Below are 18,673 nucleotides of genomic sequence, written 5' to 3'. Positions count from 1 at the left end.
TTTGAAAAAAAGGAACAGTCAGCCATGTTAAGTTAAGTGGTCAGATAGCATGAGAATTGAGACATGACTTTTGGCTATGTCAAGATATTGAAGGGATGACCCTTTTTAGGAGCATTTCAATGAAGTGAAGAAAACAAAATCTTGAACAAAGTGGTCAGTGGAGAGAATGGAAGATAATCAGGAAGCAGAAGCAGTGAGTACAAGAAACAAGAGTTTTGCTGTGAAGTGTGAGAGACAAATAGAATACGGCCCTAAGAAGTCCTCCCTACCACAGATAACGTTAAGACATTGTGTATGCTGATGGGAACAATCCAGTAGAGAAGAAACTGATCATGCAGGAGAGAAAGGGCATAACTTCAGAAATAGAGTTGTTAAAATTGTAAGAAGAGCAGGGATCCAAGTTCCCAAAGGAAAGACTAATCTTATAGGATGACAATGATGACAACAGTAAGGGCAATGACACAGCAGCTAACCCCATAATAGACATCATTCAATGCATTTTTACTCATTGAGCTCGCACACTAACTCTTAAGAGGAGGGTATTATTATCTCCTTTTACAAATGAGGAAACTGAGGCACAAAAAGGTAAATTTACTTGTCCAAATACACATATTTAGTCATTAGCAAATTTGGGATTAGAAGTCAGTGGAAAAAAGTTTTCTTTCAGTACAACAAAAAGGAAAGGCAGAATTTATGGGTGTAGATGCAGCTGGGCTGGTGGAACTGGTAGTGGAAAGATGAGGTAGCTCTTGTATGATTACATCTATTTCCTCAATGTAGCTTTTAGTGAGTTCATCAGCTGAGGGGATGAGAAGAGATGTTGGAGATTTGAGAAAAGAAGGTAAGAAATTCTTGCTTCAGAGAGGAGGAAAGTGAATTTGCTAGCAGTGATTGGCAGTGTTGATTCCCAAGTAAAATTAATCATAAATTTTATGTGAATCCACTTGTCATGACTGGATACTATCTATAACAATTTTGACTGCTTGAAGGTAGGCATAAAGTTAGAGGATAGTTTGGTTTAACTGTTGTTGGGTTTTTGCCAGATGACTGGGACCTAAAAAGAAAGGCGCTAAGGGAGAAAAGGCGATTTGCAAGACAGTAGTGACAGTATGGGTTCAGGGAATGTAGGCTTGGTAAGGAGCCATTAAGGATGGAATACAAACTGAAAAGTGGTAGTACTAAAGGACTGGAGATTTGTGAGGTCAGAGACTAGTAAAAGAGTAAGGAAGTATAAGAGTACAATGTTTGAAGAGAAGATTTCAGAAGGCGTGCCATTATTGATGATGATGATGACTGGATTATGACCATACGAGAAAAAGATGAGCAATCTAAAGAGGTCAGAGTATTAGACGCAACCTCCATGTGAAGGCTGAAGTTATTCAGAGAAATGACAGAAGCAGTTGGTGGAGACTCACTGGTGAATGCAGGATAAATCACAGCAACAAAAAAAGAGGAGTAAAACTAGTGATAAACATTTAAAAGCTGTTAGAGGGATTGAAGGAGAGATGATTCAAGCTTTACCGGGGAACAAGGCTACCACCCACCTCACCTGCAGGCTCTGGAAGAGATAGGAGGTGAAGAAAACTCAGGCTCTCATTTGGAAAATATCCTCATAGAAAGAAGAGGAAGGAAGTAATCTGAGAAGACACTGAGAATGTAGTTCAGTACTTGACACATGATAAATTACAATACTGTTTTGAATTTGACTCTTAATTTGAAACAGATAAAAAAAAGAAATTATCCTCTAATGATTGTATTTCACAAATCTATGAGAGACTCATCTTCAACAATTAGTCCCAGGGCCAAAATAAAGTCAAAAAGCATCTTTTTGCTTTTAATTAATATAAATGACTACCTTACTGTTTTAAAATAAAATCAGGCATTCCTTTACACAAGAACTCAATACTAGAATAAAATCAAATGAATTCTGCCTTGATGAAGCTTAGAAAACAGCCCTTCTGAGAATGGATTCTCAAGCAGAGAAATCTAAGTACCTATAGGGTGAGAGTACATTTTCTAAATAAATTCTTTGGGTTATAATACATTGTCCTTCTTGAGGAACCACAAGAAACTGCTAGGAGTTTCAAAAATCTAACTTACAAATGCACTGTCAAAACACAGAAGGACTTCTTGTACTTCATTGTCTGACCAGAAAGGTCCCAAACTACATGTCTGTCTAGCAGTCAGGATGCTAGATTCTCCCAACTTGTAAATAAAAGAGAACTTATTCTTTAAAAACCGGTAATTTGTTTAAAGTGTCAGAATTTAAAAATAGTATTTCTATGAAAACATTAGAAAATGGTTTCAAAATAACACATGGATGTACATAAACCCAGGTGAACATTTTAACCTACCAGCCAACTCTGTGGGAGAAAGACGAAGCTGGCTGCTCAAGCAAAGAGTGATTGATAGTCTCTGGAACCCTATATAGGGTTGCTATGACTTGGAATCAACTCAATGGCAGTGGTATTAGTTTTTTAGAACTTTTTTAATGTTTCAGTCAATTCACAGAATCTTGGTTAAAAAAGGAATCTCAAGTCATTCATCAACCAAAATTTCAACTTACCATTTATGTTGACTGCTGGCAATACAATGGACATCTTTGGTCTTGTAGTCTTATTATGGGTGGTAGCTGGTAACAGCAGGTGATCCTAAAATTGACAAAGAATAATCCATTATATTATTAGTCTTGTGGTTGCTTTTAAGTGCTTCGAGTCCATTCCTACTCATAGTGACCCTGTTTAGGGTCTCCAAGGAGCCACTGGAGGATTTAAACTGCTGACCTTGTGGTTCACAGTCCAGTGCTGATCCTGCAGCGCTACACCAGGAGTCAATATTAGTCCTAGAAAAGGCAAATTCGGAGTTTCCATGAAGCCAACATTTCATTGTGATCAAGAAAAATGACAGTTCTTATTTGAACTTGGCTTAAAGGTAATTAATTGCAAATCACCTCTGAATCATTCATTCATTAATACAATAAACATTTACTGAGCGTCTACCATTACCAGGTACTGTACAATACTCTAAGAATACTCCTAGGTTCTTAAAACATATTTATTTCATCATTCTTTCAACTCATCAAAAAGTAGAATTTAGTATTTTTGAGTGATAAAAGTTCAATGCACTTTATTTAGTTCAAAGTCAACATGATCAATAACTTTAGTTGAAAGTCAACATGATTATGAAATGTAACTATTAGCAAAGCTAGAGGAAAAAAATCTCTACTGTGAAAATCACATTGAAATTTATATACATGAATAAATAGTGCAGAAAACATTTTCAGTGACTCCTTGTGCTTTGTGTAATAATAATTGAAGGCATTTCCAAGACAATATGCTCATTTTAAAAGAGAGAAAAAAAGATGAGTGAAATTGTTTGGTTAAAATGCCAGCAGTGCAGCACGTGAAGTTTTTTTGGGGGTGGGAGGAAGTGCATTGTTAGACAGAAAGCTCACACATTTCTGAGATATTTTGTAAGGATACCACATTATAACCATGAGAACAACATAACTTGTTGGTCTTCATATCATAAGAATTATAAATAGTTTAATTCCTATAATTACAATATTGCTTCAGGGTGCCTAAAATTGAATGAGAAAACAAACAAAACAAAGCTTGCAAGCCCCAAATTATGGGTATTGTAAAAATAAACACACTTAAATTCCATTGGTCGTGGTTAAGGTCAGGCTCAGATTTAATTCTGAGTTTCCTGCTGAGGTTTTAGATGCCATGTTTTAAAACATGATTTTCTGAAATCATGGTTCTTACTTTATGTCTTCATTAAATTTCAAGCAAAGTAGTTACATTTGCCAACATTTTTGTTGTTTACTGCCATCAATTCGTTTCCAATTCATAGCGACCCTGTACAGGGTTTCCGAGGAGCCACTAATGGGTTTGACCTGCTGACCTTGTGGTTAGCAGACCAAAGCTTATCCTATAGGCGCCACACCAGAACTCTTATTTAATAGAGCATTAATACTATTAGTGACATCTTCAGTGACAAAGAAGCTTTATTTAAGCAACACATATTTACTGACTTCTTACCATTCATTAAAAAAAAATTAAGCACAGTGCCTTCCATGTATTCAGAAGATACTTTCTTTTAAAGATCAAAAATCAGATTTTTACTTCTATTGGAGAAAGAATGCTAATTGTGGCAGAAATAAACTATTTATCCCTAATATCTTCTCTCCTTCTATATAATAGAACAGATAAAGGATTTCCTTAGTTGAGCACAAAGCCAACCAAAATAAAGACTGTATTTCCCAGCTTCCTTTGTAACCTGGTGAGGCCATACATGAAACTAAGTTCTGGTCAATGGGCTATAAAGGGGAGTGGGGCATGAAACTCCTTCAAGGTGGTGGTGGTGGAAGGTACCTCTTCTACTTCCTGTTATCTAGAATGCAAATAGGACTGCTAGAGCTAAAGTAGCCATCTTGGATCAAGATATGAAAGCTTTAAGTTGAAGGTTATGGCATAACCAGACAAAAGAAACTATGGATCTCGATGACCAAGGAGTATGAGAGAACAACAAAATTCTAACTTATCCAAAGCACTACCATTTTGGATGTTCTGTCCCTCATAAGTAAACAACTTAACAGTTGTTGCTGTTAAGTGCCATTGAGTCATTTCTGACTTACAGCAATCCTGTATAGGGTTTCTGAGTCTGTAAATCTTTGTGGGAGCAGAAAGACTCATCTTTCTCCCAAAGAGTGCTTGGTGGGCTCAAACTACTAACATTGTGGTTTGCAGTCCAGTGCTTATCCTACAGTCATAGCATGCCCAAACACAATTATTAGTTGTAGTATAAATACGTGGAACAGTACTAAATACGTGGAAAGTCGGCAGTCAAATTAATGAAAGGCAGCTTTACTATCTTTCAACATCATAACACAATATTTGTTATTTAGCTTTCTTGATACTTAAATTCCGCCTTTTTTCCCCCCTGCCTTCCCAGTTTACTTAAATTTGTATTAATGAACTGATAGAGGAAATTCAATTCTGGAAAGATAGTGGAACAATGTGAACAAAATTCTTTCCTTCCAATCAAATCTGTTACTATAATCCAGCTCCAGCAGGGATAAAAATACATATATTTTGGCATTGTCGTTCAAAATTGAGTCATGAATTTTAAATATTTTTCAACTGCACTACTGATAAATCTTTACAGACCTCAGATACCATGGGATATCTTCAGGATGACACCATGGGTATAATATTATAAATAACACTTGGTTATTCATATTCCCAGAAGTTAGAGCAACATTGGGGGAAGTCATTAAAACAATTCTCTGTGAGAATAAAGCAAAGTTTTCCAATGTTATGCAATCCTGTTCATGAGAAAACATACTATTTTCCTACAGTTCTCCCAATGCTCTTTTCTAGGCCATTTCATTAGAAAAAGACAAGGTATTAAAAACAGATAACACAGCATCCATAGTTACTTGCTTCTTCTCCTTTTATGTAAAAAGTGTTGGAGACAGATTAACTACAAGAATGGGGCCATATATTGTTGAGTTGATGGTTATAGGAGTTGTTGTTGTTAGGTGCCATTGAGTCGGTACTGACTCACAGTGACCCTATGTACAACAGAACAAAACACTGCCTGGTCCTGGGCCAACCTCACAATTGTTGTCATGCATAAGCCCATAGATGCTGCCACTCTGCAAATCCATCTCCTCTTTTTCTCTGATCCTCCACCTTACCAAACATGATATCCTTCTCCAGTGACTGGGAGATGAAATCTAGCCATCTTGGCCTCCAAGGAGCACTTTGGTTGTACTGCTTCCAACATAGAGCTGTTTGTTCTTTTGGCAGTCCATGGTAATTTCAAAATATTGTCCTCCAATACCATAACTCAAAAGCATCAATTCTTCTATGGTCTTCCTTATTCACTGTCCAGCTTTCACATGCATAGGAGGTTATTGAAAATACCATGGCTTGAGTCAGGTGCACCTTAGTCCTCAAGCTGACATTTTTGCCCTTCAACATTTTAAAAAGGTCTTTTTGTGCAGCAGATTTGCCTAATGTAATACGTAGCTGCTGCTTCCATGAGTGTTGATGGTTGACCCAAGAAAACTGAAGTCTTTGACAACTTCTATCTTTTCTCCATTGATAAGAATGTTGTTTATTGGTCCAGTAGTGAGGTTTTTGTTTTCTTTACATTGAGATGCAATTCACACCAAAGGTTCTGGTCTTTGATCTTCATCAGTAAGTACTTCAAGTCCTCTTCACTTTCAGCAAGCAAGGTTGTATCATCTGCATATCTTATCAGGTTGTTAATGAATCCTCTACCAATCTTGATGCCACATTTTAGGAGTAGTTTACAATAAAATTAAGGTCATACTGAATGTGGTCAAATGTTGATTCTACATATCTGTGTACAGTAGTACTCTTTTAACTGATCACTACATAAATTGACTTATTAAATGAACCACTCCACCCTGAAAAATCTATTGTTAGTGTGTCCTTTGCACACTAAGTTGTGTTTTATTTATAAAACTACTTTTGCTAATTGTATTTGTTAGTATAGCTGTGTGTAATTGGATAAAATAGTGTGTAAACTAATAAAGAATGTGTGAAAGAAAGACAAGTTAAATTTTTTTTCTCTCTCAGATCACAAGACAACCATAAATGACTGAGAGAAAAAAAAAATTTTAAATGCATGGACACAAATTACTTAGCAAGTATCTAAGTTCTTACTCTAATTTAAAGTAACTGTAGCTGATATTGGAAATGATGTTTGATGTAGTTTAAGGAGCTCTGGTAGCATATGGTTATGAGTTGGGTTGCTCATCTCAGGGTCTGCAGTTCGAAACTACCAGTGGGTTCCATGAGTGAAGGATGAGGGTTTCTGCTCCTGTAAAGATTTACAGCCTTGGAAACCCTATACAGGGTCACGGAGATTTGGAACTGACTCCAAGGCACAGCACTACCACCAACTGTAGTTCATGTAAGAAAGGCCAACATGGAACTCTAAACAGTGGACATGGAATCAAAGAAAAGGCACTGGCTCTATATAAACAACTGACAAGTAAATGTCTATTTATATAATAAAATAATTAGGATATATTTCCTTCAAAAAAAAAACAAACAACAACTTAAATGGCTACCTACTTTAACCAGTTTTGTTAATTAGCATCATCTATTCATCCCAGTTGTAATGGAGAGAGGGCTCCTCCTCTATTTAGAAACTCAGACTTAAAATGGGAGCCTTTTACCTTTGATAGAAAGGGATATATCTAATGTCTAATGAAGAATGGACTCAGTCTTTACCAGGCTGTACTTGTACCTCTGAAACAGCTTCCACTTAGACTGATATGGACCTCTAGTAGTCAGAAAGTTCTTCAGATTAGGTTCATATTAAACACAGATGGTCTCCTAACATTTTATATCAGTCCCGTAGCTACTGGATTCCAGAGATGGGTGGTTATTCTAATATAAAAAACTGTCAAAACTAGATAATACATTTTAAACAGTATCTGTCTTTATCTCAAGAACAGCTTTGTAATAAATTTTGCTCTGTGCTCCTATCCTAAAGAGCTTTTGTTTTCTACTCTGACTCTAACTCATTTACCAAATGTCCTTTAAATTGTCAAGCAAATAGAAGAGCACATCAAACTTTAAAAATTGATAATCCATCTTTCAAAATTAGTGATCTAAACTCATCACATTCTGATCTAATGTTGTTTTCTAGTAGCTATACTATTTTTTATCAGAAATCAAACATACCCAATATCTAAAACAATTAAAAAAGCAAAGGCAATTAGGATATTTGAATTCATTAAAATACAGACACTTACATGTGTCCTGAAAATAAAACTAACATATCCTGAAAATAAAAACTGAACAGCAACAAAAAAATTTAGAGGTAATAAAATTGAGTAGAAGGTAACAGCTTAAAAAGCCTATTAAAATGTCTATGATGTAGGGCTGCCCATTGTCATAAAAACATAAGCAAAGTACATTACTCATCCCCAAACTAGGAAGTTAATATAAGTAGCTAATATGCATTCAGTATTTGTGCCATTAATGTATGCAATGAAACTAAGACCAATAAAAGGAAATGTCAAGTTCGCATCTGCTCCATTAGTGTGAATGTCAGTTAGAGTAAGAATAAATCAAAGCTATTAGTACACAACAGATGGCCCAAGAGGGAGCCAAGCTTTGCAGTTTGACAAGATTAAAATTTTGACACTTAATTCAAACCTGATAATGCTGGCGAGGTCACCAGAGTAAAAAATAGCTTGAAATCCTAAAAAATATAAGCTCAAATCTTGTTTTTAAGATACTTACGGCTCTCGTACCAAACTTTGTACAAATCTCTCAAACCTTATCTTGGTCTTGGTCTTTCCTCCACTTGAAAAGTATTACATTAAACTGTATAAAACTACTTCAGCATCATAGAGTTCAACCTAATAGCTTTTTTTTTTTTTTTTAATGTTTTATTGTGATTTATATGATAGTTTACATGGGGGAACTTTAGTTTTACATTCATTCCATCATATATCATCTCATTGCCATGGTTCCAATCCCCTCCATGCATCATCAACCACCCAAAGGGTATATCCCAGAAACCCGCCCCCTACTCTTCACCCTCCTCCCCCCAGTTTTTGGCTCACAGTCCCTTTCCCTCTCTGGGTCCAAAGTCCCCAGTCGCTTCATCACTCCACGTCATCATCTCTGTCTCTATCTCAGGCATCCCTGTTTCTCTGGGTAGGGTCCCAGAGACCCTCTCCATTGATGGTCCCAGAGGTCTCTGCTCCTATCCTGGAGATTTAATCACTCCCTTCCTTGTTACAAAACTTCTACCTTTGCATTTCCAACCCTCATAGTCCGTCCTGATAAGCAATATTCACTACAGTATCACAAGTTACCCATCTGTATCTCCTTTCATCAGCTCCGCCCAGACAGATTGAATAGTACCTACTGGAGATTCTGCCTTCCACCATGCTCCCTAGCACTAGGTTCCCTCTTGAAAGCTTGTAAGCCAGTCACTTCTTGCCTTTGTAGTCTTCCCTTCCCAATTTGAGTATCCAATGTCCAAGCTGCCCTTCTCTGTCCACTCTGTGTGTGGGGGTGTGTGTGAATGTTTGTTGCTGTGAGGATTTGTTCCCTCTTTTGAGTCGCTATTCCATAGGTATAGGTCAAGTTCATCAGACTGTATTAACTCACTCTTTTTTTTTTTTTTTCCCCTCTTCTTTCCTCTCCTGGTTGAGCTCCGATCATCCAGTTATCCGATCCAGGTCACGTTGGTATCATTTGCAAGTGTGGGCACTCCTGTGCATATGTCCTCTCTTCCCATTAGCCGGTAGCTCCAGTCTCCTCTTGAGTCCTCCGTGGTCACGCCACTGACTCTGGGCCCAAGAGTCCCCAGGCCTCTTCACACTGCTTGCCAACCGGGTCCCCAACTGGGTCCACAGAAGTCCACTGAACATTGTAGGGCTTAGCTTGCCGCTTCATTGCTGCTTTTACCCCACTTCCCCCCATCGGTGATGTGTTTGGTCACCAATCAGAGCCTGCATTTCCGTTGTCTTAGTCTTGGAAGGTCAACCTAATAGCTTTAAGTCTATCTTTTTGTAAAGTCATAATTCATCTTGAATTTCTTGTTCAAAACTGTTTCTTGTAAATACTTCTCCAAGAATAAGGCAAATCATTCTAAACCATTCTTCTCTTTTGCTGAGGGTCTCAGGGAAAGGTTTTAAACTAGGTCAGGACTGCTTTCCCTAGAGAAAATTTGTATACAAAATATTGGTTACATTCTCTTGACAGGTACAAGACTTGTACTTCATATTATTTTATTCAATAACTTGAGCTGATGAAAGTTCAAACTGTGTCAGCTGTGAAAGAGAGCTTTTTCAAATACTGGGCAGTGTGTTGTTTAGGGAAATCGTTGTTGTTAAGTGCCGTTGAGTCGATTCCGACCCATAGCGACCCTGTATAGGGTTTCCGTGGAGCAGGTGGTGAGCTTGAACTGCTGATCTTGCAGTTCAAACGGTTTTGCAGTCTGGTGCATTAACCCACAGCACCATACCAGGACTCCAGGGAAATCTATTAGGACCCCGAAACTTATTATCAATCATCATTTGTTGAGTGGCAATAGTGTGGCAGTTCAAAACATGTCTTATTAAGTAAGGAAAAAGATCAAACACTAAATGCATAAAGACTTCAGCCATATGCGAGTTTGTTCGACATAATGTTTACAAGATGTTTCATTTCAGAAGATTCCTTTTACTCAGGACTACTGGTAGGAAGTGAATTTCTTGAAGACTAAAGTACATCTACAGATACAGTAACAAAACAAACCAGAGTGGGGTGAAGACAAGCCTCTGTGGACACAGCAAATTGAGCAAACCAAAGGGAATATAAAGTCTGCATCTGTACTATTACTCTGAGTGGTGAGGAAATCCTGAGAAAAGACTTATGCAGAAATAGTTCAAGAAACATTTAATATAAATATGTAACAAATTTTTGTTGTTGGGAGAAAGGGAGAAAAATGTTCAGCTGAGAGAAAAACATGGAAGTTCTAGGCAAAAACTATGTAAGAATTGGGACAAATTTATGCAAGTAGTCTCAAGTGCCACATATGTGCTTAAGTACTATGGCAGCGGAATGTGAAGGGAACATGGACACAGGGAAATTGTCTAGCTGGCTCTTTCATAATCAATGATTCCACAATTTTCTGGAGGAGGGGAAGAATGGTCTCACTTAATTTGTATTTCTAAAGTTATTGCTCCTTGCATGATCCTGTATCTGAATATTCTTCCAGGCTCCACAATAGCTCTTGATCCTTTTCTTTCCAAAGCATTTCTGATCTTGGTTTCACACACAGAGAAATAAAGAATACTGTAAAATGTCCCTAAAATCATTTTAGGAAAGATTGGTCTTGATAAGGACATAACAAAGTGGAACAAACAAAATATACCCCTTGTCATCAAGTGGATTCTTACTCATAGTGACCACACAGGACAGAGTAGAACATCCCCATAGGGTTTCCAAGGCTGTAAATCTTTACAGAAGCAGACTGCTAAGTCTTTCTCCCTTGGAGCAGCTGGCAGGTTCAAACTGTCAACCTTTCAGTTGGCAGCTAAACGCATAACTACTCTGTAACTAGGGATCCTTAAACAAAACTATGTTCCTTAAATTTCTCTCAGTGCTTGTAAATTTTAGTCATATTATTACTTGAATGGACAGTTTTATCCCCTAGGGATGTTGGATTAGTAAAATAGACAAACTGAATACTTGTTCATATTGGAATATGAGCCTTATGGGTAGTTACAATCCTGGTAAGGATGGAAGTATGATACTATATAGGCCTATTCCATAATCCAAAAGAGTTTTCTCTTTGTAGAAAATAAGTGAACATTCTGTTTCCATTATGTCAAATATTATTCTAAGAAAGGATTTCAGGTAGTAATAAATGGCTTAAAAGGCAGTTTAAACTAAGGGATGACAGTTTTAAGTCCGTAATAATACGTATCCTTCAGCAAACATTTAACCTTATGGTCATAGGAAGTCAGGGCCAAAAGTGGAAACTTGACTGTAATGGGTCCTTCTAAAACAAAAGTTCTTAACGAAGTCTACACATCAGAAATACCTGCAGAACTTTATAATATAAATACTCCACACCTCCCAAATTTGATATAAGAAGTCTGAGGGGAGGTCAAAGTTCGGTTCTTTTAACAAGTATTCCTGGTGATTCTGATGCAGATAGTTCTCAGACACTATTACAGATAACAGCTTGAAAGTGTGGACTCTGGAGCAAGACTGCCTGGCTTTGCGTTCTGCCTCCACCACCAAATTTCTAGCTATATTATCTAGACCAAATGCTGTATTCTCTCTATGCCTTTGTTCTCTCAAGTGTAAAACAGAGATGTTAACGATACCTACTGCATGGATATTTATACAAAATTATGTAAGTTAATATTTAGAAAGCATGTGGAACAGTGACCGGCACACAGAAAGTGCTATGTTAAATGTTGGATAAGTATTGCTTTTAAGGATTAAAAAGTTTGAAATCTGTCAGGATAGTCCTTGAAGAGTGAAACGGGTAGCAACCAGCATAGAAACTGATACAGAAAATACCTAGACTTTGTTGTTTGAAATTTTTCCTTTAGCTTCACAGTTGAGAATCAGTTTCACTGTTGAAATTAAAACAAAACAAAAACAGGGTGAGAAGTCCTCATGACTGATCCAAACTCTCTGGGCTAGAAATGAAAGCTCTATAATTTGATCCCTAGTTGCCTGGTCTCTTTTCATCGTGATCTCTCACTGTTCTTTTCATAAGTGCTAGTACCAACTGTCAAATTCAACCAAGAAAAGAAAACAATCCCATATTTTACTTCCCTTAACTTTAAAGGGGAACCGAACACAATGGCTCATAGGATAAGCACTAATGTAGATTCGAGCCTACTAGCCGATCCTCAGGAAACGATGAAATTTTTCTGTCCCTGCAAAGCTTTATAGCCTTGGAAATCTTATACAGGGTCACTATAAGTCAGAACAAACTCAACAGCACTTAACAACAACAAAGATGACGGTGAAAATAACTGAAGCACAATTATTAAAGTGGCCAGATTATGCAATATGCAGATGATACAGCCTTTCTTGCTAAAAGCAAAGCAGACTTAAAATACTTTGATATGGGTTACACCTCAATGTAAAAACAAAAATCCTCACCACTGGTCTAATAAATAACAACAAGATAAATGGAGAAAAGATTGAAGTTGTCAAAGACTTCATTTTTCTTGGATCAACCATCAACACTCATGGAAGCAGTAGTCAAGAAATCAAACAACGTAGTGCATTAGGCAAATCTGCTGCACAAGACCTCTTTAAGGTGTTCAAGAGCAAAGATGACAGTTAAGGACTAAGGTGTGACCAAAGCCATGGAATTTTTAATAGCCTCATATGTGTGTGAAAGTTGGACACTGAATAAAAAAGACCGCAGAAGAATTGATACACTTGAGTTATGGTGTTGGAGGAAAATATTAAAAGTACCATGGACCACTAAAAGAACAAACAAATCTGTGTTGGAAGAAGTACAGCCAGAGTGTTCCTTAGAAGCCAGGATGGCCAGACTTCTCATACTTTGGACATACTGTCAGGAGGGACCAGCCTCTGGAAAAAGCTATCATGCTTGGCAAACTGGAGGGTCAGTGGATTAGCACAGTGGCAGAAGCAATGGGCTCAAGCGTAGCAATGATTATGAGGTTAAAGCAGGACCGGGCAGTGTTTCCTTCTGTTTTGCATATGCACTGGTACCAACTTGACAGCACCTAACAACAACACAATGCAAGGCCAGCAGTTCAAACCCACCAGCTGCTCCTCAGAAACCCTATACAGAATTGCCACTGGTTAGAACCGATTCAACGACACCTAACAACAGCATCACCAATACCCATCCAGGTCTAGGTGAGACCATAAAAAATGTGGATTTACTATTAGATTCAATAGTGGTGTCTTCATTTGCTTCTGGTGGTTTGACCAGGCTTCCATTATGAATCTTAATGTAGGTAATAGGCCTCAGAGAAGGTCTGAAGAGAGAGGAGAACATTTAAGGGCCTATACAAAAAGTTATGAAGTAGGAAAAATCAAAGCCAAGTTTTATATTTGATAGAATCAATATTTGTTTTAATTTTGTTAGACTCAATATCTAATATTGGTAAGACAAGTCAAGAATTGTATTCCTGTGTTTACCAAATAATTTTTGTCTTGGTCATATGTACCTCAAATTATTTCCTCCAAATTCTTAAAAGTTGGTACTTTGCATTTATACTTACTAACTGTTGATTTTGGCTACCTAGAATTCAAATATCTTGTCTATGAAGTCTTGCCTTAGAGTGGGTTTTTTGAGGAGGAAATATTTCCGACTATAAAAGTTTAAGGTGTCCTGGTGTAGGTCTGTGGGTTAATGCACTGGACTGCAAGGTCAGGTTGAGCTGCAAGGTCCGTGGTGTATGTTCACCAGCTGCTTCTCGGAAACCCTATACAGGGTTGCTATGAGCTGGCACCAACTCAATGGAACTTAACAACATATAAGTTTAAAGGGAGGAGACATAATTTCTCTACCACTTCTGGTAATTGGGGCACAGATGTGTATCCCTAAATTGACCAATCACATAATCCTTTAAAGTTCAAATATTTGGGTACTAGTGAATAAAGACCCAGAGAGATTTACATTATTCATAGCAGTGATGGGGTAGTACCCGTGCTAGAAGCAGTGGGGGTGTCCATTGGTATGGCTAAGTAATTGCTGTGTTGTTTGCAGTGTAGCCCCCTTTGGTTCCCACTAGTTTTCTAAGCCTGATTCTCCAACCTTCCATGGAGTCTATAAACTAGCAAATAGCTCTTCAATAAATACATTTCCTCCTTAAGTTAGAGTAGGGTTCTATTGTTTGCAACCAAGAACTATGACTGGTAAAATACTAGAATTTCATTTCTGTCATATTTGATATTGCTGGTTCATGTCTGACCTGGCAATGTCCCAAAACACTCATTTTAATTAAATTACTCAGGACTTTATCTTTGTTGTTTGTTGTTAGTCACCATCAAGTCAGTTCTGATATCAATTTGTTGTTGTTGTTTTGTGTTTCAAGTCGCTTCCAACTCATGGTAACCCTGTATAGGGTTTCCAAGAGCAGCTAGTGGGTTTGAACTGCCGGTCTTTTGGTTATCAATCCAGTACTTATCCTATAGCACCACACCAGGGCTCATGTATCATATAAGTAACTTGCTTATGGTTCAATCTATTAATGTTATTCATATATAATTTAGGTGGTGTGACACTGTAGGATATGCATTAAACTGCTAACTGCAAAATCGGTGGATCATACCCACCAGCCACTTTTATAAAGGGTTGCTATAGATCAGAACCAACTTGATGGCACTTAATAACAACAACAACATAACTTATGTAAATAAAATTTAATAGCCTGAGCCATTATTAATGAACTTCCTTATCTCTTATTTGATGCCAAAAGTAATGAAAACTGGCTTCTATCATTATCGCTCTACTGAAATTGCTCTAAAAAATATTATATTCTGTCAAGTCCACTTGCTTCTTTTTAGTTCTCTCCTGTTTTTCTCTCCACATTGTGCACTTTAAACTTCCCCTGTCCAAACACTTAGTTCTCATCCTCCTCCTGAGCTTTTCCTCCTTCCCCCATCCCCTCAGCCTTCTTTTCCACTCCCATTCCAGTCTTAGAGTCCAATCTTTTTCCAATCCATATCCTCTTCTCCCAGTTTTATCTAATTCCAATGATTTAAATAATATATGTATTTCTGGATCAAACTTCTTAAGGCTTAATTCACGACACAGATTTACAACTATTTATTAAACATCTCCACTGGGATATTCTATAGGTCCTTAAACTCCAAATTATCTTCCCCCTAGATTTCCTATTTGAGTTAACTTTACCAATTTCCATTTCGTTATCCAAACAGAAGCCTAGAGTGATCTTGGACTTCTGCCTATATCTTATTCTCAATACTAAATATGCCCCTTCTTCATTGTTGAGCTTAAGTCCCCACAAGCTCCTCTTTTAAGATCTTTATTCACTCCATGATAATCACATTCTGTCTCAGGTTCTTAAATATTATCTGTATGTTGATAACTCCCAAATTTATATTTCTAGCCCACATCATTCTACTATCTACTTAGATGTCTCATAGTTATAGGTTCTAAAACTAAGTTCCTGATTATTGTTCTTGTAAAGTGCTGTCAAGTCAGTTCTGACTCATGGTGACCCTGTATAGGGTTTCCAAGGAGGAACTGGTGACCCTGAACCACTGAACTTGAGGCTCAAACTGACCTTGCAGTCCAGGGCATTAACCCATTGATAATATCTCTAAAATGGGCTTCTCCCCCAGTTTTTCCCATCTCAGTGACAATGCCATTCTTCTCAGTTGCTCAGGTCAAAGATCATATAGGATTCTTCTCCTATTACATACCCAATCCATCAGCGAAACCTATCATTTCAACCTTTCACATATATCCAGAATCCAACAACCAGTTCAAGCCCCTATTGTCTGTATGATTACCATATTCTCTTAAGTCATCTGCTCCATGATATAATTTTCTTCTGAAGTCTATTCTTGACCCAGTAACAGATCCTAATATAACTAAAAGTGCTGCAATATCTTTCCATCTCAGAGTAAAAGTTAAAATCACCTCACTGGCTTCAATGGCTGAATGTGATATGAGCCATCTGCCTACTTCTCTGACATCATCTATGGGTCTCTCCCTTCCTGGTTCTGCTCCAGCTGTAGCAGTCTCCTTTCTTGTTCTTCACATATATATGGGGCATGCTCTTTTTTTAGGGTCTTTTTATTTTTCTCTACTCTCGGAAATACTCTTTTATTAAATAAGTATCCAGCACATGCCCTCATCCACTTCCTCACTCAAATATTTGTCCGTGAGACCTTTCTTAGCCACCCTAGTTAGGCTACGCACAACACATCTTCACCAAATACACTCCATCTCCTTTCTCTGTCCTATTTTTCTACCTAACACTTATGGTCAGTCTTTGTCCTTTAAAGATATTTTAAAGTACCTGGCAGTTATTTCAAGTCTGTTTTGTTTATTGCTGAATTCCAGTCTTTATTGTAGTAAGTATCCAAAATGATTCATAATATAAATAAATTAGCTAAAGGATAGCTGTCACAACAGCATTTTAACTAGTCTTTGCCTGAAGAAGGCAAGGGTTCCCAAAACCTTTAAAGTGGTCAAACTATTTTCACAGTAATACTAAGACATTATTAGCTTTTTGCATGGTTTTGAAATTTGTACTGATGGTAAAAAACAAGGTAAAAGTGTAGGATCTTATCATAAATCAAGGTTATGGCACTAAATGATACCAGTAGTCATAGTGTTCTTTGTTGTCACACATTCACAGCAAAATGGAGAAATAAGAAAAATTTAAACCTAATTTCACTTAATATCTTTGATGGAATAGTAAAACCTATCTATCAGTTAATATTAAAACCTTCTGTGATGAAATAGAAGTATGATGGCTAGCTCAAGGAAAGCATGTAAGTAATTTCATTTTGAGCTGAACTAGTCACTTTTTTTCCCATGATATTCCCAGGAATACCACTTTAACTTGAAAGAATGACTGACAAATTATTGTTATTGATCCTTGAGTATCTGGAAAACATTTTCTCAAAAAATGAATAAAGCATGTCACTTCAAAGATAACAAATGACAGTATTTTTTTTGCAAAAGATAAAATCTGAGCATTCAAGAGACAATCAGAATTTTTAAAAACTTGTGTCCACAAGTTTGTCTTTGTTGATGTAACTGGTGGTGAAATCAATGAATCTGTGTTTGATATTGTATAATATATAGAAGATCTACATAACTCAGTGAACCAGTATTTTCTAAATGTAGTACATTGTTGTTGTTGTTAAGTTCTATAGAGTTGGTTCTGACTTATAGCGATCAATAGTAGGATTTCTGAGGAATGGCTGATAGGTTTAAGCAGTTGACCTTGTGGTTAGTTGTCCAGTGTTTATCCTACATCACAACACCAGGACTATGTGATACTATAGAACCAGCCAGTGGTAAAGCTCTATTCAAAGTGCAAGGTGTATTCTTGATTGCAATCCCCTCAATATAATATCACTAATCCCACCTCCTCTTTGTGTGTCTTGTTCCCATTCCTCCTTCCTCCCTTGCACTTGTGAATTTTGTTCTGAGGTAAATGCTGCCTTTTTTATTTCAAATGGTTGGTTCTTCTATGATGTATGTGAATACTGAACCATGAGAGTGAGCTGAGTTCCAGACCTTAAGGGTGGCCATAGTCTCAACTCAAAGTGCAAGATTTTGATGTTACAGAGTATAAACACTTTTAGTGACATGCCTACTAATCTTGTAAGAAACTATCACTGGTTGAGTTCTGATGTAGTTTCAAAAAAGAATATCCATAATTATTTGAAAAGACCATTAAAATACTCCTCCATTTTACAACTACATATTTGTTCTTAGGACAGATTTATCTTTATGTATTTTACAACCAAAACAACATTATTGAAACAGATTGATTGCCAAAACACATATGAGAATCCTATGTGTTTTATCTTCAATTAAACCAGACATTTGAGATTTTTCAAAACTAGGAAACAATGCCACTCTCATCACTAAAAATTTTTTTTTGCTTTGTAGAATGTAATTTTTCATTAAATTATTATTTATCTTAAAATATACTAGGTTTATTATTGTTGTTTTCAGTTGATGAATAAAATTTTAAACATTTCTCAATTTCAGTTTCTGCTAATGGCTAATTTTTTTGAGAATCTTTTCTTATGCTATTGGCCATCTGTATATCTTCATTGGAGAAATGTCTATTCAAATCTCTTGCTCATTTCAAAAATGGGCTCTCTTTTTAACAAGTTGTAAGATTTCTGTATGTATTCTGAATGCAATCCATTGTCTGACAAATAATTGGCAAATATTTTTCTCATTTTATGTTATCATTTCTCTTTAGGATGTCCTTGGATGCAGAAAAGATCTTATGAATAAGTTCAATTTATGCATTTTTTCTTATGTTTTTGGTATCATATCTAATGTGGATTTAATTTTAAACACTATTTTCAAAAGCAGATGTATATGTATATATACCATTTTACATTCCCTTTAGCAATGTAGAAGTGATCCTGTTTTTCCACATCCTTGA

At 36.8% G+C, this 18,673-nt stretch overlaps 1 protein-coding gene across 1 annotated transcript in view; it reads right to left on the bottom strand.

The window, feature by feature from the left end:
• The window catches only part of ATF6 (activating transcription factor 6), a 294,776-nt gene that overhangs the window by 61,526 nt on the left and 214,577 nt on the right, over nucleotides 1-18,673 (bottom strand). Inside the window, exon 16 of the mRNA XM_006873435.1 lies at nucleotides 2,567-2,651. Within this exon, the coding sequence (XP_006873497.1) occupies nucleotides 2,567-2,651 (85 nt within the window). The remainder of the gene's footprint in view (nucleotides 1-2,566; nucleotides 2,652-18,673) is intronic.

Source organism: Chrysochloris asiatica, unplaced genomic scaffold (genome assembly GCF_000296735.1).
Source record: "Chrysochloris asiatica unplaced genomic scaffold, ChrAsi1.0 scaffold00241, whole genome shotgun sequence".
Lineage (NCBI taxonomy): Eukaryota > Metazoa > Chordata > Mammalia > Afrosoricida > Chrysochloridae > Chrysochloris > Chrysochloris asiatica.
This window is presented reverse-complemented; position numbering and strand designations above follow the sequence as displayed.